General features: G+C 46.7%; 1 protein-coding gene and 1 long non-coding RNA gene across 11 annotated transcripts; one reads left to right on the plus strand and one right to left on the minus strand.

Annotated features, from left to right (window-relative positions):
* Nucleotides 1–421: 421 nt before the first annotated feature.
* Nucleotides 422–20,589, minus strand: LOC119440589 (adhesive plaque matrix protein-like). The gene is made up of 10 exons (XM_049661972.1): nucleotides 20,508–20,589; nucleotides 16,715–16,818; nucleotides 14,422–14,457; nucleotides 12,586–12,711; nucleotides 8,252–8,509; nucleotides 5,415–6,150; nucleotides 4,989–5,312; nucleotides 3,924–4,691; nucleotides 3,751–3,836; nucleotides 422–932 (listed from the first exon to the last, which is right to left on the minus strand). Exons 5-10 carry the CDS (start codon nucleotides 8,292–8,294, stop codon nucleotides 496–498), a joined length of 2,394 nt encoding a protein of 797 aa, XP_049517929.1. The 5' UTR covers nucleotides 8,295–8,509; nucleotides 12,586–12,711; nucleotides 14,422–14,457; nucleotides 16,715–16,818; nucleotides 20,508–20,589; the 3' UTR covers nucleotides 422–495.
* LOC125943233 (uncharacterized) lies at nucleotides 4,241–5,704 on the plus strand. 10 transcript variants are annotated; one of them, XR_007465682.1, is made up of 6 exons: nucleotides 4,241–4,353; nucleotides 4,477–4,578; nucleotides 4,753–4,941; nucleotides 5,128–5,274; nucleotides 5,356–5,412; nucleotides 5,524–5,619. It is a non-coding gene; the product is annotated as an uncharacterized LOC125943233 (long non-coding RNA). The 10 variants fall into 10 exon arrangements; XR_007465683.1 differs by having other exon boundaries at nucleotides 4,804–4,941; XR_007465680.1 differs by lacking the exon at nucleotides 4,477–4,578 and adding an exon at nucleotides 4,579–4,752 and having other exon boundaries at nucleotides 4,242–4,353; nucleotides 4,804–4,941.
* Nucleotides 20,590–23,437: the final 2,848 nt, after the last annotated feature.

Here is a 23,437-nt window from a genome sequence, read left to right on the forward strand (position 1 = left end):
TCACGCGTTGTTAAAGTGGCACGTGCACACACACACACACAAACACGCACACACACACGCTCACTAGCTCACTCACTCACTCACTCACTCAATTCACTCACCACCTCATTTCACTCCCCTCACTCACTCGCCTCACTCATCTCACTCACTCAATCACTCACTCACTCGCCTCACTCATCTCACTCACCTCACTCACTCAATCAATCAATCAATCACTCACTCACTCACTCGCCTCACTCACTCACTCACTCACTCACTCACTCACTCACTCACTCACTCACTCACTCACTCACTCACTCACTCACTCACGCAAGCACACTTCGCGCTGTTCACAAATACTTCATCAGGACAATCCCCAGCCGCGAAGCGCTTTTTTGGGAACGGTGAATAAAACGGAGAAGAAAAGACGCGTTATTGAACACACCGGAACACAGGTGACTGCGGTTTATTATGCAACGTTCACTCGCAGCTTCGATATTCATCATCGCGGTGAACTTAAGGAAAGTGGTCTCTGTGCTCCTCGTACAAGGGGGGCAAGCTTCCGTAGCCGCCGAAGCTTCGATAAATTGCGCGATCGGCGCCCGTGAAGTAAGCACGTCCCGCTAGGCCGAAGCTCATCTTCTTGTCGCTGTCGTAGGCTCCGTATCCGTTGTAGGTAAGACGAGGTTTAGACAGGAGCGGGAATCTGCTGCGATAAGGGTTTCCTGAGTAAGGGCGGCCGAAAAGGAACGGCGTCTTCCTAGTGTAGTCAGCAGGGACTTCGTACTCGACAGTACTGGGCTGCTTGGCCTCGCGACGCTTGCGGGCCAGGTACTGCTTGACGTGAGGCACGTACCAGCCCGGGGCTTTATAGCCGGGGTTTGGCTCGTACGTGGGATCGTAGCGGATAGTGGCCGCGTAGCCACCGTACCTGGAACCCTTTTTTTGCTTGCCTGTGGCGAGACAAGTGGTTGGGTGATCAACTCGATTAGCGAAAGGCAGGTAAATATTAACATTTTATTTGTGGTGTCACCTGCGAAGACCGGGCAACTGCAACTGCCATACGTGATGAAAAGAGTGCTGCCTTTGACAAAGAGCTCAGGGAAGGAAGTTGAGAACTAAACATTGCAAGTGGAACTTATCATGGCGTACTCGTTACTTGGGTTGACGATACAGGTATTGCAGTCAACACTAATAGGTGCTCAAGACTTCCTTTTTTGCGTGCCTAAGACTACACCAAGAGAGGCTCTGACGGCCATAGCAATAGTGCGGCAGGCATTAAAGATTATTATTTCCGGTGGCAGTCGCTTGTACGACAAAAGAAAATTTTAATTTTGGTTCGAAGGTGCTATTTTCGGCAAATTCTGATCATGACTGCTTAAAACTTCAGATTCTCCTGATCTCTCGTTGGTTTCGAAAATCTAATAACCCAAGGCACGTCACAACTATCGCGACTGCTTGACCGCCGACTACATGAGGCAAAACAAGACAGCCGTTTCTTGCTCCATTGTGCAGCGCTGATGTCTTTTTGAACACAATGTCTATGCGGAAGCTGCTGTGCATGCATACCCGAGTAATTTGTTAATTGTCCCTTCGGACATCTGTCAAACTTCACCACAATTCACCAGCGCAGCCCAATTGACAAGATCTCGAAAAAAAGATGATATTTCAAAAGATTAGCCAATTTACAACAACTTTCAGTTAGCAACGTCGAGAAGGCAGTCCCTTCTAACAACATACACATTTAGAGAACTTTGTCGTAACTTCCTTGCTGAGTTATAGCAGTGTTTTAATACTGACCAATACGCTGCTATAACGCTACATGAAAGTTACGACTAAGTTGCGTAAATGCGTATGCTATTAGAAGCCAGTACGTTCTCAACGTTGGTAACTGAATGTTGTTTAAATTCGGTCGGTATTTTGAAATATAATTTAATTTTGAAATCATGCCCATTGAGTTACGTTGGTGCATTGCGGTGAAGTTCATTAGATGGCCGAAGGGTGAATGTCTAAACTTTCTGGACATGAGCATGTAAACCTTCTCGTTTCCTGGAGGCTTTCTTTCCTGTGCTGCATGTACAAGACGCACGCACAGTGTATAATCTTTTTTACCCCTTTTCTGTGTAAGACAATTTATTATTCCACACTGGGTTTCCTCTATTGCTCGCTTTCGGATAGGACGGTCGCAATTGTTAAGCATTCTTCTCTGCTATGCATGCTGTAAATGAATGAAGCATTCTGCTTGAGAAAGTTACTTTTAAGACATCGTTTCTCATAGAGCGACCATATTTCCTCCATTCAGACTTCTCTGAGGCGAATCTTTCGAGTCCGACTGTGAGACATTGTTCAGCAAGCACGTCCTTCCTGTAATTTAGAAAATTTAAACAGGCAACCAACGAATTCAATGGCTTACACCCGCTTTAAATAACAGCTACATTAACTAGATAGAAATAAACAGACAGACCTTCGCATCAGAATAAGGAAGCAGCTTGTGGCATTTCTCTTAATCCATTTCGCCATTGAAGACGTATGCGACGAAACCACTTCCGCTGACACAGCTAGTTTCAGTGCAAATTTCACAAATAAATTGCATTTATGTTTGCTCTCCATATTTTGCTGGAGGTGCGGGGAGGGTCATTGTTTTGTTTACCAGCTACCGCTACAGTACTTTATAGATTGAGTACCACTATTCCACTTATGTTCTATTAAAATAGAAAGCTCATTGCCTTTTGTTCCTATCTCCTAGTATCTCGGTCACGAAGCGTTTAAAAATGGACCCATACATGTCCTAAATGAGACGCTGACAGCCTCAGACTAAAAATGCTTGTATCTGTGAAGCTTCAGATGAACACTAAGCAATGTTGAGCTATTTTTCTAATGACGAAACTTACACAATCTCTGCAAGGTATATGTATGTTTTCTAGATGTAAATGAGCCGGAAAGGTGCAATTAAAGAAAATCCAGGCAGCCAGTGGCAACACACTTTTCTACTTCAATAAGCTATTCTGGCAACGAGAACAGAAACTGTGCAACTGCTTCCGGGAAGTGCTTCTGTGGCCTGGTCTCCAACAGTTGCTGTATTACAGATCTTCTCTTGTAAAGTGCGAGCTGTGCATGTTCATGTTTGGAACAATTTTGATGGCGTATATTTTCATCTTACTTTAGGTGAAGGTACGTGAAGTCGCATATGCGGATTTGCGCGTGAGAATCCCATGAAGCAAACTTCTCGGCGTTCCGGGCAGATATAGTAAAAGAAAGCAACTCTTCAACATTTTGTGGTGTTGCGGCCGAGCCATTGTTTGAAATTGTTGCTTTCTTTTACATCCACCCATTAGGCAAAGCGACATAAATTACAACAGTGCGCTTAACTTTTTTTGATTTGAAACAATAGAATGACGATAGTAAATATCCGAGCCTCTGTGTCTTGCAAACAACCGATGATTTGTTTACTTCTTTTGTCACAGTCCTCAGCTTACTGCTGTTCGCTGCTATGACGCCGAGAAGCTTGCTTCATGGGGCACGGACTGTGTCCCATCAAAGTCCGTGCATTCTGCCTATTGCTTTGTTGTATGCATGTCTGCGTATTGGGGTACCGCAATGCCGCACATTCTGCGCGGCCGCGTTACCAGCAGGAAGACATGTAAACAGAGGTGCACTGCACTTGAAAAAGTTCGTTTCCTTTACTAGTTCATTGGTCCGTGCGAACAGCAGCGCGCTCTGGGATCGCTGGGCTCTTGCAGGGCCGGACTCAGTACGGAGCGGGTGCCTCACCTTCGTAGCCCTTGACACCGGAGTACATGGGAGGCATGTACGTGACGTACGTGTAGCTGACCGAAGACGCTGGGTAGCTGCTGGCACTGGAAATGTACGAAGAATGGTCTTGGCGCTTAATTTGGTAGCGAGAGCCGCCATAGCCGTGAGCGGGAATATAAGTGAGACCGTACCCGCTGTAGCTGTCCTCAGCACCTCCGTAGCTGTCGGCGCTGGCCGGCGCACTGTAGGCTGGTGCGCTGTAGGCCGGTGCACTGTAACTTGCCGGGGCATACGAGGCAGCACTGTAGGCGGGGGGAGCGTAGGACGGGGCGCTGTAGCTTGCGGGGGCGTAAGTCGCGGCACTGTAGCTAGGAGCGGCTGGTGCGTAAGAGACAGCGCTGTAACTAGCAGGGGCATAAGTGGCTGCACTATAGCTAGGTGCTGCGTAAGATGGGGCGCTGTAGCTGGGAGCGGAGTATGCAGGGGCACTGTAGCTAGGGGCAGGTGCGCTGTAGCTAGGGGCTGGTGCGCTGTAACTGGGGGCGGAGTATGCAGGGGCACTATAACTAGGAGCTGGAGCGCTGTAAGCGGGAGCTGCGTATGCAGGGGCACTGTAGCTAGGTGCTGGAGCACTGTAGCTAGCGGCTGGGGCACTGTAACTGGGAGCGGCGTATGCAGCGGCACTGTAACTAGGAGCTGGTGCACTGTAAGCGGGAGCGGAGTATGCTGGGGCACTGTAGCTAGGTGCTGGAGCACTGTAGCTAGCGGCTGGTGCACTGTAACTGGGAGCGGCGTATGCAGCGGCACTGTAAGTGGGAGCGGAGTATGCTGGGGCACTGTAGCTAGGTGCTGGAGCACTGTAGCTAGCGGCTGGTGCACTGTAACTGGGAGCGGCGTACGCAGCTGCACTGTAACTAGGAGCTGGTGCACTGTAAGCGGGAGCGGAGTATGCAGGGGCACTGTAACTAGCTGCCGGAGCACTGTAACTGGCAGCAGAGTATGCAGGGGCACTATAGCTAGGTGCTGGAGCGCTGTAAGCGGGAGCAGAGTATGCAGGGGCACTGTAGCTAGGGGCTGGAGCGCTGTAAGCGGGAGCGGAGTATGCAGGAGCACTGTAGCTAGCGGCTGGTGCGCTGTAACTGGGAGCGGCGTATGCAGCGGCACTGTAACTAGGAGCTGGTGCACTGTAAGCGGGAGCGGAGTATGCAGGTGCACTATAGCTAGGTGCTGGAGCACTGTAGCTAGCGGCTGGTGCGCTGTAACTGGGAGCTGGTGCACTGTAAGCGGGAGCGGAGTATGCAGGGGCACTATAGCTAGGTGCTGGAGCACTGTAGCTAGCGGCTGGTGCGCTGTAACTGGGAGCTGGTGCACTGTAAGCGGGAGCGGAGTATGCAGGGGCACTGTAGCTAGCTGCCGGAGCACTGTAACTGGCAGCAGAGTATGCAGGGGCACTATAGCTAGGGGCTGGTGCGCTGTAACTGGCGGCGGAGTATGCAGGGGCACTGTAACTAGGTGCAGAGTAAGCGGGAGCACTGTAGCTAGGTGCTGGAGCACTGTAAGATGGAGCAGAGTATGCGGGAGCGCTGTAGCTAGGGGCAGAATAAGAAGGAGCACTGTAGCTAGGTGCTGGAGCACTGTAAGCTGGAGCGGAGTATGCGGGAGCGCTGTAGCTAGAAGCTGGTGCGCTGTAACTGGCAGCGGAGTAAGCAGGGGCACTGTAACTAGGCATAGAGTAAGCGGGAGCGGAGTACGCCGGGGCACTGTAGCTAGGGGCGGAGTAACTCACAACAGAGTAAGCAGGGACACTGTAACTGGGAGCAGAGTAGGCAGGGGCACTGTAGCTAGGAGCTGGTGCGCTGTAACTGGCAGCAGCGTATGCACCAGCACTGTAGCTAGGTGCAGAGTAAGCGGGAGCACTGTAGCCGGGGGCAGAGTACGCAGGAGCGCTGTAGCTAGCTGCTGGTGCACTGTAGCTGGGAGCGGCGTATGCAGGGGCACTGTAGCTGGGAGCAGAGTAAGCAGGAGCGCTGTAGCTAGCTGCTGGTGCACTATAGCTGGGAGCAGCGTATGCAGGGGCACTGTAGCTAGGCGCCGGTGCGCTGTAACTGGGAGCCGCGTACATGGGGGCGCTGTAGCTAGGCGCTGAATACGAGGGAGCGCTGTAAGCTGGTGCGCTATACGCTGGAGCGGCATAGGCAGCGGCACTGTAGCTGGGGGCCGAGTAGGCTGGAGCGCTGTAACTGGGGGCAGCATATGCAGGTGCACTGTAGGCCGGCGCTGGTGCGCTGTACATGGGAGCGGAGTAGGCAGGGGCACTGTAGCTGGGGGCGGGCGCACTATATGAGGGAGCAGCATATGATGGGGCGGCGTAACTTGGAGCAGCATAACTTGGTGCCGCGTAACTTGCCATGGCGTAGTCTGAAACAAACAAAATGTAGGCAAAGGAATAACTCTCCTTTTGTGAATATGTGACGGTCATTACATATATTGGTCAACGACATGAACTTGCATTTCGGATACTGTTGGCCAGTAGACAACCGCTGCAACAATAACGGAAAGGCACTGCGCAATTCTAAGGCGAAATTTAGCACTTCGCGCGAGGGATAGAACTGCTGAAATTTTGAAGGTGAAAAAAGAAGTGTGTTACCCGTCGAGTTTGGGGCCGAAGCAAAAGTATGCGACTGACATGGGCGTACCCAGCTTCTTGTTTACAACAAGGCCATTATTGCAATTAGATGCAGTGCAGAATGCCGCTCCAAAACGTCCGTTCTAAAGGACGACGAAAATTTATTGATAAACGTATCAAAGTTAGTGAGTTAATACTAGGAGAGAGGAGGAATGTGTCTGATTGGCTACCCTACGCTGGGAGAAGGGAAAGAAAACTAGAAAGCTGGGAGAGAGCGAGAGAGGAAGGAAAGACGCGGTGATGTTTGGAATGTCAAAGGCGGTGTTTCGCAAAACTTACAAGCATGTTGGGTAATTATGCATGTTCTTATAAATTATCAGATTTTGGTAATTTTCTTTGGATCGTATCCAGATCAAACAGGATACGAATGAAGTGTGCTCTAGAAGAAATGTATCGAAAAATTTACGAAGTTCTAGGTGTCTGCCGGGCGCTGTAGAATCGTTTGAAGTTTTCGCGGCACTCAGCTAATCGAGATGAAGCTTGGTATGAATAGAATGTCCAATAGTTATGAGTGGTCGTGCGTTCAACGGTGGTTGCGCCGGCGCTGCTACTGTGGATTAGTGCAGCACTCGGCGGCGCTGACAAAGGTGCACGATTGCTGCGAGAAATTTTCGTTCGCGATTCCCTCAGCCACTACGTTCTAGCGCAGCCATGCCCCAGCACGAACGCCCGATGCTTTAACTACTGACGATAGAAGCCACGGGATGCGTTCGTCGGCCAAATTCGCTGGGCGTTTCTCATCCTACTGTGGCGCGCGAGAAGGAGACATGGGTTCATCACACTCTGTACGCTGTACATGGGTGCGTGCAAGGTTTTCAGGCTTTTTTTTTTATTTACGTGTGCTTGTTTTTTTTTTTTTGCGACGAGGAGGAACCGGTGCCAACGAAAGCCGCCAACTTATTTAGGTTCACGTAATTGAAGAGTGATCTATTTCGAACTGTATACTCGCATGTGTCACGGCAATGCTACGCGTACAATACCTCGCAGAGCCTCTGTATGCGCCCAGGTCAGCAACAGCATTGACTTTTTGCCTAAACACTTCTTGAACCAATGGGAAGCAGCCCAACATTCGACATTTATCTCAACCTGAAAGAAAGAACAGGCACATGTAGCATTCGAGCTTGGTACCTAGCTGATTCCACCATAGTTCCAACATAGATGAATCTGTGATAGCTATCCATATAGAAAGCAGCAGTGTACGCGACAATACAGTGGCATTTGACGTCGCCCCATATGGCGAGGCATTGGGCGTCGGCATATTGGGCGACGCCCAATGCCACTATAATTTCTCGGATATCGGAACTAGATCTGGGTCACTGTGAGCACGCGTTAAGGAAAGATGAAAAAGTGGCCGTTACATCCGCCTGCCTCCTCGGGTGATCTTTTCTCGCGTGTTTGAAACATTTCAAAGAACCCGTCATCTTTACAATGCACACATACTTAAAAAGTCCTATTGGTGTAAAAGTACGCGTAACACGCTGTATTTTGAAAACAAGGGAGCAGGAACATTTACGAAAATTCCTTTTGTCCTAAAACATTTACACATGCTTAAGCCGTCTGTATATATCTATGTTCACTCAAACTTCCTAAATAAGGTCCGCGGACTAATATCCTAGCTCTTTATCAGATTGGTGTCTTAAGGTTTATACAGCTTCTGTAGCGATAAGGAATAAAATAGCTATAGGGACGTAAGCATAGACCCCAGAAGCTGTTTAGAGGAAATTTTCCGACAGCGTTCATTTATTTTCGCAAGGGACAGCCTCCACTCCGCCTCTCCTAGCAACGACCCTCGGTCTACCCTGGGAGAGGCCTGACCTGAGTGGGCAGGCTTACCGTACGAGGGTGCGGGGTAGTAGTACTTGATCGTCTTGACCATATACGAGGAGGAGGTGTACGCACTACCTCCGCCGTAGCCGTAGTCGCTTCGCCTGTCCGCCGTGTTGCATTTGCTCAGCTGGTCGTGGAGCACATGCGCCTCCTGGAACGTGTAAGGCAGCACGGTCACGTTGGCGTCCAGGACCACTTGCGTCAGCTTGGTGGCAACGACGCTCGGGACCTCCTTGACCAGCACGTAGAACTGGTGCGTAGAAGCTGCGAGAGAAGCGTGACGGGTGCTTGAAGGGCATCGCATTATACGGTGTGATTGTTTCTGATTTTTGATACCCATTTTATTTTTCCCATTTTCTGTATGTATTTTCAGATATTTATCCATTTGATTGTTCCTTTATTCACTTATACAGCAAACCTGGCCTCGTTCTAACAAAATCGCCCTGTTCGAAATGTCGCTTTATTCGAAGTTCTACGACGTTCTCACTGCTATGCGGTTAATGCATTCTATAGCGAAATATTCGAAGGGGCGTGGTGCTAAAACTATCCTTAGTACAAAGTTCGAAGTGAAGAATCCGCACGACACAGCTCGATGCACTATACACGGCGACGTTTTGCATCTGTTTGTGTTACTCTGAACAAGCAAGGAGTTCTGCGAAGGCCACTTCATCCACGTGGGTGCAGATGCTCAGGGTTGTGCCTGCATCTCGCAATCATAACACACAGCTGAGGAAACTGCGGATGGGCGTCATCAGAATCTCGTTGTTAGGTCGAACATGTTGAACACAGCTCTATTTCAACGTACTGCGCTGTTCGAGCATGTTGGAGTTCACTCCTTTCACTACTGCAGATTTTGTATAGCCTCTCTGCTTTAATTGGAATACCGCTTATAACGAGCTTAATTTTTAGTCCCGATGACTTCGTTTTAACGGTGTTTTACTGTATGTATATTTCAGTACGTATACCCTGTATTTGCACACCATTTCTGCATGTATTGTGTAACTGCCCCTGCATTCCCAACTGATTCTTACTTTGCATGTTCCAGTGCTTCATTCGACTGATTCGTTTCGTCGTCTCAACGCCTACGTGCACATCGTACGAAATATGTAGTCGTGGCCGATATGGTGCCCGACCACGCTCAAACGCGCTGACGCTAAGTGCTCGTCACTGTGTGTAATGCGTGTGTTCTTACTGGGTGACTTCTTCATGTCATTTCAGCACATCCATTAGAGAATCAAATGCGCCAAAGTCGACGACGAGAGCTGCCAACATATTCGATATTATCAAGTTAATCAAATTAAATCATATTGTTAACGATCATCTTGGAAAGCAGAAGGCTTACAAGCCATGTTCAGGGGTACAAGCTCGGGCGTGTATTTATTTCATGGTAATGCGAGCACAGCATGGAAGATGGGGACGCAGAACGAAAGACAGAAACGTCTGTTGTACAGTACGTCTGGCCACTGCCTCGTGTGCAGAACGCCATCTGTATTTCTTTCCGTACTGTTCTCGCTGAACCAGGATCGTTCGTTGCGAGCACAGTCCAAATAATTACGGTTTTCTTTTGAACGGAGTTGTGCCGTGGTGGGCCCGAAAGCAAATGGAACACGCCCCAAGCTTGCGTGGATGAAGCCACTGCGACTATGTGCGTGCGTCACAAACAGTGGATCATTGAAAATGAAAGTTGGCCTCACTGTCGAGAACGTTGGAGCAGTGGAGGTATATTAAAGGCTACACAGCACTGTTCAATATCACTAGGAGCGTTCCTTTGAAATGAGCCAAACATTCTGCGTCAAACTTTTACATACGCCGAGTGAAGTTTGTGTTTCACGAGGAAAAGACGAACTGCTAATAATGTTGCAGCAACAAATAACGGCCAAAATGTGCTTGTGGGTACCATGAAATGTTGTGAGCGCTGACTTCATCACTTTCATTTATGTGTACTCATCAGCAGCCCATATCTTCTCCACGGTGGGCTCTCTTTGTCGCCTGGTCAAATAATAACGTTCGGCCTGCCTCACGGTGCATCAATCAGTTTGTGCATGCTGCCTTCGGTTGTTTGCCGTCTTTCTGTTAATAAAGCAGCACACTGTGCGATGACTGCGGCTTTCTGATTTGAGCAAGGCAGTTCGGTAGCATTGAACATGAATGATCGCTTAGCAAGGCAAGCACGAGAGGGACCACAATGCCTGTCTTCAGCTTTTCTTTTTCTTTCAGTAACATCACATATGAACGAAGAACTGGCGTAATTTTGTTTCTGCTTCTGTTTTGTTCATTTCTCTTTTTCGACGCTCCTTTTTGCTACGCTCACTAACGTTCAGGCGGAGAGGAACGCGCGACAAATGACTGCTTTCAGATGAAGTGCCGTTCAAGCAGAAGCGAATGCACAGATTGAAGTCATCCTCCGCTCTCATTTTGTTTGACCAAACCCCGCTTGTAAATACAGACTCCGCAATGATTAGTTGCATATGCAAACAGCAACGTTATTTATTTATTTCCTGAGCCTTTCCTGGAATGCTCCTGTAATTACAGGCAGGAAACACGCACGTCTCGTGGCTACGTTTAAACAGCAGTGTGCAAGGTCAAATAAGGCGCCACTTGATCGGGAACTCTTCTTATTTATTTTATATCTACTGTAAAGACAAACAATCCACCAAAGTGAACGCATTTCTTTGTCCATTTTATATACAGGGGTCGTATTTTGTAAGGATTCATTTTCTTTTTCATTCTTCTATCCCTTCGTCATTGGCTCGCATGATCATAGCTGCTCCCTCGTGCTACCGCCGGGATAAACCACTTAAGGGGATGGGTAATACATAAAAAGTAAATAAAAATACCCACAAAATCTGGCCCCACAAGCCTTTTTCAAGGAGTTTAATGAAGGCTTGCGCGCATCTCTTAGCACGCGCAGATAATTCTTGTTTCACCGTTTCCGCTCCGGTTGTAGGAACGCTTTCTATGTGAAGGTTACTGAACAGCGACTTGGCACTACAACCCTTTATAAAACACTTATCGCCACCTACCAACACCTGCACCTATTCATTGCCCCACCATCCCTGCGCTCATGACAAAAGCTTTCATGGCCCAGTCAGTTCGTCTCTTGTGATTCACAGTACACGACACATCGATGCCGCATACCTGACACCATCAAGCTTTTTTCGTAAACCTTTGCGCAAGGTGTAAACGTCCTTGTACTGAAGATGCTCAGCTTGTTGTCACAGGTGGCAGCAGGAAATTTAGGGGTGACGTCCGCCAGCCTTAACCTCCTTATGGCACCACGTGGGCTCTACGGTATTATCGCAAATTGCTATTCGTGATGGCGTTTGCATCAGCCAGACGTCTGTTGCACTCGCGCATGAAGCAATACATTTTGTCATGCAGTCCAAGTGATATTATGCCGGCTGTTATGTATTATGCTTTCTGTTTCTTTTCAGCAATTATCTTTTCTATACACCTCGGACTATGCGCAGTGCGCCCACCGATATGATACTGCCTTTCTGTGTGATTATCCCCTGTAGATCCAATAAACTTCATTCAGTCGGGGTTGCTTAGTGGCTATGGTGTTGGGCTGCTAACCACGAGGTCGCGGGATCGAATCCCGGCCACGGCGGCCGAATTTCGATGGGGGCGAAATGCGAAAACACCCGTGTACTTAGATTTAGGTGCACGTTAAAGAACCCCATGTGGTCCAAATTTTCCGGAGTCCCCCACTACGGCGTACCTCATAATGAGATTGTGGTTTTGGCACGTAAAACCCCATAGTAGTAGTAGTAGTAAAACTTTATTATATTCAGAAACCGGACAGGCTCCTACCCCAGTCCTCAGAGGGGGTAGGGGCTTAAACTCCCATAATTTATTTTTTTAAATCACTTATTGCAGTGTTTGTGTTGTCGTTCTCTCTGCCCCCGTGTCTGTGTTTTCTTCTTGTGCTCTTTTTTTTTTTCAATCATGAATACGTACCGACTGGACCAACTCTTAAATAAAAGGGTCATAACAGGCACGGACGTCGCGGAAAATACTGCCTATTTTTAATCATTTATGCCGCTTATTTTATGAAAATGACTGGCCTTGCGTGTCGTAGCGAACTGCCTAATAGCTTGTAGCTTTCACTTCACATCACGCCATACTTTCATTCATACAAGAATTTGACGTGGTCGCGACAAATTTGTTGCCGACATTTCCAATATCACAATCGATCAATCAGACAGTCAGTCAGTCAGCCAGTCAGTCAGTCAGTCACTCTCCTCACACATTCCGTATTTTTGCAGGGCACCGCCTCCTTCAAAAATGCATCCAGAAACAAAGAAAAAATCGCCAGACAAATAGGATGGCAGTCATACGAGAAAGGGCTGCTGCACATGTGCATCCTTCCTTGAGGGCCACCACGGGCGTCCTAGAGACCACATCCTCGGGTCCAACCAGGACGGACCTCACCGTCAGTCGTCCGCACAGAGACCGCTCCCCGACTGTGTGCGAGGAAGAAAAAAAAAAGAAACAAGGTCAGCCAAGCCAAGAGTTAGTTCGTGTCAAGCGAGCTAAGCTCAACTATTCTCTACAGTCGCTTAGTTAATTTCAAACATGCCGACATAGGGGAGCTCACGTTTTTTTTTCTCTGAAATAGCCATGTCTCCTTATTGCAGGCGTGTACAACTAGACGTGCATTAGGGCTGTTTGTAGCAGTCGTCAATCGGCAGTTCGATATAAAACAAAAGTCATTGTACGCAGCTGTTGTTGAGCGATCCTGGTACGTTACCATCCCTCTGCGCCTAGCGCAACAAAAGAAATAATAAAAAATAATAATCTCTATCACATCCGTTCACGTCACAGTTACATGTACAGCCCTCATAAGCAACATTGCTTGTGTGTGAGGCTGGGCAGTCGGCAGGTAGGACTGCCTGCTGACTACGTGTGCACATAGCATTAATAAAACCCTAAAAATTTTTAAGAAATAAAATAGTATTGGAACGTAAAAAAAAAAGATTGGTTACTGTGATACTGAATAGGCATGCACATACTATCTTTATAAGGTAGATCAAAAAGAAAAACATTAGAAGCAAAGATAATTTCGCAATCAGGTTACCACAAACCGGTTCTGATAAATAACGAAATCCGAAAAAGGTACATAGTATATAGCCGTGTTCTGAAAGTGCTCCGTCATTGTATACATGCTTCCAAAATCCTTAAGGAAAAGTTTAACAAATCTAGGCATCACATATAACCCATGGCCTTTAGAATGACTTTATTTGTTTAAATGATCCTGTGATCTAATTATCCTTGATATTAATAAAAGTAGCCGGCACGTAGAAAGCACGAGTCCTCTTGCCATAGTTTGCGTGCAAGCGAGGCACAACATATTTTCTATCCGACGTAAGCAGTGAGACTTCACGTTCAAGTTCTTGAAATTAGTAGAAAAACAATCCTTACGCATGGCGTCAAAGAGAACTTGTCACTTGACAAACAACCTGTCCGACCGGTACATGCACAACAACCCATGCTCCCCATGGCCAATTGTGCCATAAGAGAGGCTATACTAAATTTTGTTAGGCTTTATAAATTGTTATATCGTACCTTATCATCGATTCACCATGTCATTTGTGAGCCATTTTACGAAAGTAATTGACGTTCATGAGTAAATACTTTTGAGCTAATTCATATGATACTGATACTAGGACCAGAACGCCTACACGTGACGCCGGCATAAAGAGGCGGAAAGAATGGTGTACTAACTTTCAAGAGAATTAGCGCACCTTTCTTGTCTATATCTATGTTCGCGTCACTTAAGTGCTAGGGTCCTAGCAGATTAATTTTCACGGACGCTTTCTGAACACTGCTCTGCATTCGTTTCACTGTGTCAATTTTGTTCGACAAATGTTATTTGGGGTATGGAGGCTCGTACAAAAGGGGCTGGAAATCAAGCGAAGTGTCCACCACAGTGTGTACAGAAGCGATTCGGTCCGCTTCCTTGCTTTTGGTTTTATTGCCTGCACTGATTCTCATCTGTACAGTTTTCTCTTGCTTAGTTTTCTGTACAGAGCTTAAGTTGTGAGTCTAAGAATGATTTTATGTCCGTACTAATCGTGCACTTTTCGGCAATCAGAGTTATGCTAGCTTCCTATTCACTTACGTTCCTGCATATAATGGCGAACATGCAAGGAAGTGTACTGAGCTTTACTTACCTTTGTGGAATGGAGTCAACGCGCTGACACGAGCGACTGGAATGAAAGGAAAATGAACAAAATAATTGGTTATGTTCGGTGAAACAAAAGGAACACGATTCATCCTTTTAAAGGAAGAATAAATAACAACAAACAAGGCTATTCAACAGTGAAACGACCAGCTCACATGGCTCGCTGATCGAAAAGACAGTTTCTGATACACAAACCCTGGAAATTTCAACTTTTTTGGCAGCTTCCCACCGAAAGCGGTGTCTTAGATCAAGTAACCGAAGACTTTACAGGTATATTTTTCTGTGTGACACTGTCACACTTGGTAGCAACGACGTGGTGATTATTCGACGAAATATGCTCCCGCGAAGGATACGCCAACAATGTATCCTTTAAAACAACCACTAATTAAGCTTCCTCTCCGCTTTCCACGGTTAGCCAGCCGGTGTATCACCTAAATCAATGCAGATATCGCATACATTTTCAGTTCACTTGGTACCGCTGAGGTTTTATAAAAAATAAATAGTATCTTTATCAAGAGCGCTCTCCACTCACCCTCCCCACCTTTCGATAAAGCAACGGTGTTAACAAACACCAAGACAAGAAAGCAAGAAAAACAAAAGAAAAGGAAAAGAGCATTTACCCCCTGGCCTAGTTTACTCGCTGTTTCACTTCTATCTGAGAGGTGAATTCTAGTGCACCCAAATCTTTTATCAGGAGCAATAAGATGCAGAAAACTATAGCAGTGCAGACTGCTTTAGGAATGGCGATTATAAAGCTTCAACTGCATTGCTTCTAGTGAATAATAAAAAAAAGAACTAATATCCGTGCCATAGACAGTGAGCCGTGCTTTTCGTCATCATTTCAATACATCGCGTTTAGCAGTGCTGCTGGCGTATCCAAACCTCTGTAAAATACATTCTCTGGATATGAGTCTTTGTTAATTAATCTGCTGATTTTTTTTCATTGACCACAACCATCGTTTTTCAATGCAGCAAACATGCCATAACTAATCTTAATGCATCTTGCGAAGTTTTCTTTTCTGTCGCCGTGAACTCCTCTTTCACTTTATTTTGCACACCATTCTGCCTTTAACCGAAATTCTCTCTCTCTCTCTCTCTCTCTCTCTGTCTCTCTATTTATTTTTTCGCGTCCCAGAAATGGATTAGCCGGCGCCTCTGGCAGGCGTCAACATCTTCTTGCACACATGGAATTCTAAAATAAAAACGAAATATAAATACTCCTCGAGGAAAACACTACTGGCATGACAATGATTGTCCACATTTTTCACCGCCAGAGCGGCAGTCCGTGTGCACTGATATTCCTCACAGCTACACACACAAATCATGAGATAAGGACAGCTTGGATGGCGTGGTGATTCTTCTTATCTCCAGCGACAAAATGCTTCAACATTTCGCAGTTGTTGAATTTGACTCCCATTATGTTCAATTTGAATATGATTGCCTTCAATCATTGTGTGTACCATTCAACACTGTCTTGAACTTCAACTATATGGTGTTGCGCTGCTAAGCAGGAGGTTGCGGGATCGAATCCCTGCCGCGGCGGCCGCATTTCGATGGAGGGCGAAACGCAAGAACACCCGTGTCCCGTGCATTGGGGGCACGTTAAAGATCCCCAGGTGGTCAAAATTATTCCGGAGTCCCCCACTACGGCATTCCTTATAATCAAGGTTTTGGCGCGTAAAACACCAGAATTCATTCCTGCACTTCAACTATACATATCGTCATCACTGGGCTCGTCATCTTTCTCTCTCTCTGTGAGATTCCATAATGAAAGATTTCTTACCGGCAGTCCATGTATAACAGAACAGAAGAGAACAGCTGCCTCACAAAATGTTCAGTAAAAGAGTGAAAAGAGACTCCCACAAGGTACCTGGGCTAGCCTTAATATACCGTATTCCGGATCGATCTCTTCCGTGGATATCATTTCCGGTGCGCCTTGTTTGGCTGAGCCAGCGGAAGCGAATGTGACGTAATGAATTGCACAGCTCCAATCAGGGTTGTGGTCACGCTGCACAGTTGTCGAGGGCATCAACAGTATTCCCATGTATTCAGTGCTGAACGTTTTCACACTCAAACGTGACGTCGCTCAAGAGCCAGATACCACCGTGACCAATGAAAGATGGGATAAGTTTCCCCGAAAGGTGATGAATCTAGAATACGGGCTCGCAGGCCAGCAGACCAGTAGATTATGAGACATGGTATTCTGTCTATATAGCGTTGATACTTAAGCGTGTCCAACACCCAGAGAACGTGGAGGCGACTTCTAGCGGCGGCATGCTTACCAAATCTGTACTCGCACAGGTCGGACAGCACCGGTTCGTCCGGGCAGACGGGACAGGTGGTCGGCGAGGTGGTGCATGTCAGTCCAGGAACTCCATGCCTGTATCTGTAGGGAAATAATTATTTCTTGCTCAGTGATAAGGACCATGACTCACCTTGCAAGTCATTTTCAATGTCATCGGCATAGTATGCGATGGAATATGAACGCTCACGGAAGCCATATAGGCCACATGCACTGAATTTTACACCCTTAAAGTATTGCGAAGAATATGACTTTTACAGGCTTCTAAAATGTTAGATTCCCATTCTTTAATTATCTCAACTTCTCCGATGAAAGAGTATCGATTATCTGTGGACAACCTAAAAGACCAAACACCAGTTTTCAATTTCACTTCCAAACCGTGCAAGTGAACGCGTCATTGCCACGTCACAGATTTCGGAACATTGTTGCGTATCTGTATTCTTTTTGGTGTGGTTTTAAAAATGTCCACAAAAGCTGCATGATTGACACCCTCTTTAATATTCTAACACGACGTACTTTCTTTTATTCGTAAACCATAAAGAAGCCCTGAGCAGAAGCCACCAAAATATTGGCACGTTTACTTGTTTCTTTTTCTCCAGTGACGGTTTTTCACAGGGTAACAAATGTTACACGTTATCGCTCGGCCTAGGACGCGCCTGCGTGTATTGGAAGTTTCTCGAATGTTATCGATGGTTCTATCAGTTGTCTGTTGTCGCAGAACCTTTTGCAACCTGATTGTGTGCGCGACGCGAATTGTGTAGTACTTTCTGGAAGGCACGCGGGCACCAGCGATTACGCTGGGATCTTCGACGAGTCATGTATAAAAGCCGAAGCGCTTCACCCGCTGATCAGATTTTCGACGATCGCCGACTGATCTCTCCGCTATCGTTGTGTTTGCCTGTTACTTTCTTGTTTTTCTTTCCGGGGTGGAGGGGGACACAGGTTCGCCCAATAAAGAATTACTTTCGTGATTCACAATTTTCGCAACTGTGTTCTTCACCTTCACTACAAAGTGACAATATGAAGCTGGGTGGGCGAACTTTAAGCTAGTTTTGCCATTTTCACTTCGCTGTTGCGTGATTTTTTTTCTGGCATTCCAAACATTAGCTCACAGCGGCACTTACCTGCTTGCAATTTCAGTAATTTAATCTGTCATTATGGTTTAACTTGTTAATGGTGTCAGGATGAACTATAGTAGTGAGGTGTGAGTGAGACGTAGTGCTACGAGAAATTTGTGTAGCGCTCGCTGTTCTTCTGCACAAGCCCTAATATTATCATTCCGTCTCATTTTCTGGCGCCCTCAGCACCGCCCGGCGTGCCTTTAGTACTACCACCTCGTTCTGTTACCGAAATTGGAGCGTTGTGCTTGCCAGTAAAGAATACTCGCGGATCAGCTAGCTTTACTTCTGTCTTCTCCTGCGCCGCATTGTAGTTCTATCAGCATAATGTAGTCCACTAACAATTTAAAACGCACGCCATAAAACTTGTGACAAACAGCACAAGGAGCAACACCGCAATACACTCAAAAGATGGATACACGCATGGACCTTTACGGTCCATGCGTGTGCCTGAGGCTTCAGATTGATTTCAGATTGGTTTGCCGAGTGACCTGTAAAACCTACAAAACGCTTTCTCCCATTTGCGATTCATCATAAAGAACGTCACGAATTGCTAGAAGGATGTCGGAATATGATTTCCCGCTACGATGTCAACGTTGCTCGCCGAAGTAGATATCTAGCCAAAGAGAGTGGCGATGGAGGCTTATAGGTTGTTCATCGTGAAACGAACGAGTTACAGCGCGGACAGGGAACAAAGACATGGGAAGGCACAAAAGAATACAAGCACGTATAGTGCTATGTGCCTCGTTTGACTTGAAGCCGTGCTAACCAGCGCGTTCACTCTGGTTAGCACGACTTCAAGTCAAATTTAGTAGTTTGATCCCTGGCTTTCTCCCGCAAAGACAGTACTTGATATGTTGATCGAAACGTCTTTTCTGTGCGTTTGCTTCGGGCAGGCGGGAAATATCCGACTCCCCCTACTTTTCTTTTTTCTTTTTGCCTTCTTTATTTCGGTCTCCACTCGTATGCGTGCTACCCGGAAGCCTTTTACGTAATGCAGAAAAGAGAGCTTGTCGGCGTCAGGCGGTTGGTGGAGTGTTTCAGAAAGGATAAAACCACTGCAATTTCTTCCACTACTGTGCGGGCGCAGCGCTAACACATTCAAGTTTGCTCGGCACAGTTAGATGCACAGTTAGGTAGTCGGCATAACCTGCTCGACATAAGATCGGCATGTATAAGGACAATTTGTAAGATAAGTAATCAGGACAATTTGTCATCTGAAATGCAGCGAAGTAATGCTCTTTTATGTTGATCTCTCCCCGAGTTGGCCTGACGTTGTAATACCTACAATATGGCTTCTGTTCCTTTACCCTTAATTTATCTGTCTCGTCCTTCTCTGCTTCCTCACTCCCTCTCAACCGACCGACTTCCTATCTTATAAATATATCCCAGTCAAGTCAGTCATCTGATCGCTGCTACGTCCGGTGGCTTGTTCAGGGCAATTTGCATAAGTTTGCCAATCCTTGGGCAGCCACAACTAATTAATCACATGGCAATAAATTTAAAAAATGTCAGGCTAACGAGGAGACATTTTTGCCAAACGTGTCAAAACTGTACAGAGCTTTTCTGCAACGTTTGGTCCGGATAGGGGATTCGGTCTGTGGCCCTACAAGTTATGTCGCCAGTTTAACGCAAGCCGATTGTTTTCCTCCATATCAACTGCTTTGAGAGCCCTGTAAACCTAAAGTTGCTAGCTTTGCTGCTAAAATTTCACCATCATCATCTCCATCATCGTGATCCTATATTATGTGCATGGCAGCACTAAGTCCTGTCCCATCAATCTCGAATTACTCCTGCAAAAGTTAACGCAAGAACAGAAATGCCTAGTTATTAGATGTGCTGGCTTTTTTTTTTTTTTTTTTGGCCCCATCAATGCAATTCCTAATCTAACTCAAGTTTCCTTGCCTCTGTGTCACTCTGAATTCCTTGCGGCCGATATTGCTGATCATTGGGCACAGAGCAAACAACTCATTTAAACTAGTATTCTGTGAGACAAATCTATGCAAGTGACAAGAACGCGACGACGCGACGAAGCAGCATGTAGTCAGTTGCTAAGGTGACTGCCAGTTAGTTCATAAAGTTCACCGCGCAGCCAACCCTTCACTCTTGCGTTTACCGAGTCGCGAGCGCCTGCAGGCGCTGAGACAGTAACGACTTCAAGCGGGAGCTCTTTTTTGCAACTCGAGTGCTAAGCAAGTGTCGTACAAGAGTAGATGTAGGATCAACCCTTTCATTTCGCGTGTCGCAGGTAGAACACGTGGAATACTCTGAGAAACCTGGGAGCCTGCTCATTTCAAGTGAATGCTAAATGCATCGTAGCCAGACTGCTACTTAGCACTCTTCCTCGTTTTGTGACCAAGTAGTTAGGGCTATGTATCCAGACGGGACTCTTCTTAGGTAGCTAAGTGGTTGCTCACTGAAGCGAGTGCTGCAATCCTAATTCTGAGTAGTTATGGTATAGCGACTGTGTATCGATCGTTCAGCGCCAAGTTCCGTATGTGCAGTACCCCTTTAGAAGCTAAAAACTAGCTCCCTTCAAACGAAAGCCCTGCCCACTACCGTTGTACTACCCGTGCAACGGCACACCTAAGGCGAACGCGCCTAACAACCGCCAAGCTATTGGCGGTCAGCGTCACCACGCGACCCCGTACTCACAGATCCGCGGCTCCAACGCCGATCCCGGCCAGCAGCAGCGGGCAGCAGGAAGAACCCGAGGATGACCGTAGGTGAACGCATGTTTGCAGCTGCTGTGAGCAACGGACGGGTCGCTGTCGCTTTTAGAGGCGCCAAGGTCCTGCTGACCGCGGGCGCAAAAACGGCCGCAGTGGCGTAATGGGACACCGGTTGTGCGCCGTCGCCTTGCTTGATAGCGCCTCACTCTGCGTCCGGTGAGTGCACGGGGCACCTGCGTGGCTGCGCGAAGAAATTGAAAGCGGCACGTGGCTGCTCCCGAAGAACGATGAACCCCAGGCTGGGGTGGGGCGCGGTCTCCGACCGGATGTGCCGCCAATTCAGGAATCCTACAGCCACTCGTGCCAGAAATGATGAAGACGCGGTTTTCCTTTTCATTTTGGAAGTCTTGGAAAGACGAGATGCAACTCTCTGGTCCGGAGGCGAACTGCATGGATGTTCGCCTCCGGACCAGAGCATGGATGCGAGTGACATTCTCTCTGCGGCTGTCGAAAATGAAGCTTTCCGAACCTCGGTGGGATTTCGTAGTGCGTGTCGGATTTCTTACTTGGTACGCATCGGAACGTTTCACTCGTAGTAGGCGAACGGTGCACTACTTCTGTCGTACTGAACTTCCGCCACAACTGCGTATTCATGGCCGTGGAAATAAGAGTTCCGATACTTACAGTGCTACAGAGGAGGCCTTCCTGAGTTCCCACGTCGGGCGGATGACAAGTTGTCTTTCCATCACATTATAATTTAATTTGGGCGCATTTCTTGCTGTAGAAAGCAAGGGTGGACTACAATGAAGATCAGTATGTTATCTGTCTTGAAAGCAGTCCTACTAAGGTACAGCTATATCAAGACAGCATAATAAATCCTTATAGGTGTCCAAATTGTCTTTGTTAACCTGTAGGAATCCAATAACAGCTGTGAAGCCAGCTGAACTAAAGGAAGAGCTCTAAAGCTGCCCGAATATCTACCAAAACTGTACTTGTTATTCAAGCATTGTTCCTCGACTGTTGTTCAGTCATACCGTCGCTGCGTTCAAATATACGTCAACCGTCTGGGCCAATAGGCAGCTTTAAGCACAGCACTTGTGTGTATAAGACAACCAAGGGCGTACAAAACCGCATGCGGGGACACAATACCAACAAAGCGGTGTGACGTCTATTTCAAAGTATTACAACAATCATTTCAGACTACCTTATTTCCTCCGATTTTCGGCAAGGAAAATGCACACGAAAGTTACGAAATAGAAGCTCAAATACGCGGAGTCTTCACTTATTGCACCGAAAAAACAGAAACGACTGCAACGCACCAAAGAAATAAAGTTATTCTGAAAAGTTCGGCCAGTGGGAATATGACATTATTTCGTATTTTCCAGTGCTTTTAATTAAGGTGGAAAAGGAAATGAACAAAACACGAATAACGCTGGTCTCCAACTGATTTCACTTAGAAAAAAATCGGCCATGGAATATTTCAGCGGCAACGAGCTACGCATACGTGATGAGTAGAGGCCGGATCTTTATCCATTAAAAAAGCGCGTTTTAGGGGCCAAAAATAGGCAGGCAAAACAACGTTTTAGGCCTCCAACGTCGTAAATATAGGCACAATAAATTTTCACACAAATGCAAATAATTTCAAACGAAGACGTGCGCGGCCTATATCTACGATAGGAAAGCAAGAAATGTTATTGTCTATGATGGCACAAAGGCGCCAACAGTTGAACATAGCCGTGCAATTGTCCCATAAAACTGCTCGACTAATGACGATCAATTGGCTTCATTCAATAAGCACACTGCTCATATCCATGTTCATTGGCCACTGTACTCGAGCGTCGCATATAGTGAAACAGGCATGAAAGAGAATACTTGAAAGCAGGGAATACTGATTAAAAAAAGCGATACTTTATGTCTGCCTGACGCAATTAAATGAAGACACAACAAAAACAGACAAATAACAAATGCAAGAGAGACTACGATTTATTAAGTAGCATGTTCTCACATGAGGACTGTTAGGTACAACTCTTAGCAAGTTTCTCATATACAATGATATAATCCGAATTGTACATGCCAGACGTCCCAACACTGCCAAATACACTTCCGCCCATTTGAAGTGCACATGTTTGAAAAAATCTGTTTGGAGAGCACGCGGAACGCAGTCTAAGAATCACTGTGAAGATTGCAGAAACAATAGCAAACTACCACCATCTCCAGATTTTTGGATTCAAAATTGTGCCTCTTGTCACTGAGAATGATCTCGTACGCTGCGAAGGAACGCCCGACGGCGGTGAACACCTTACAAAGTAAATTACAAACAAAATAAAAGCCGCGTGCACATCAAATTTGTCTTTCTTATTTTGCTCTTCACTCTCCTTTCCCCTGACGGCTCTCCGCGGTTTCGCATTCGCCAGCCGCTCGCGCAATGTCAGCGCGGCGGTGAATGATGGCCGGCGCGTTCCATTTCAATGCTGCTAGCAGTTGTTTTCCGGGAGTTGGTTTGACTAAAGGCTGAACCCCATAGAGTTCCGAACAGCCAATGTTGCCTGGTAACATGAATAACGGTCTCTAACTGCACTCGAAAGCAAAACTTGAGGTTAAATAGTGTTCATATAGGCGCCGATATTGAAAATGGGCATTTATAGGCATTTATAGGCATTTAGGCACAAACGCCAAAATAGGCATTTATAGGCACTCTAAAAACACTATAAAAGCCCTTTTTAACCTCTAATTCATGCTCATATATCAAAGTGGGGCGATAGGAGCGCAAGGAAACAAAACGCATTTGCCTAAAATCCGGTCTCTAGTGATGAGTAGTGGTAGCCATGCGTCCTGCTGGTAGCTTTTTTTTTTTTTGTCGTCACAAGGTTCGCAAATTATTCCAAGTAAGGTCATTTGAAGATCAGCGTTCCT

The sequence above is a fragment of the Dermacentor silvarum genome, chromosome 2, assembly GCF_013339745.2.
Source record: "Dermacentor silvarum isolate Dsil-2018 chromosome 2, BIME_Dsil_1.4, whole genome shotgun sequence".
Taxonomy (NCBI): domain Eukaryota; kingdom Metazoa; phylum Arthropoda; class Arachnida; order Ixodida; family Ixodidae; genus Dermacentor; species Dermacentor silvarum.

Excerpts from the sequence above, each read along its gene's own strand:
- LOC119440589 (XM_049661972.1), bottom strand. The coding sequence starts at position 8,294 with ATGGTCAAGACGATCAAGTACTACTACCCCGCACCCTCGTACG. Across the intron at positions 6,151-8,251 it reads CTACCCCGCACCCTCGTACG|ACTACGCCATGGCAAGTTAC; the intron begins GTAAGCCTGCCC and ends TGTTTGTTTCAG. Across the intron at positions 5,313-5,414 it reads TCCGCTGCCAGTTACAGCGC|TCCCGCATACTCTGCTCCAT; the intron begins ACCAGCTTCTAG and ends TAGCTACAGCGC.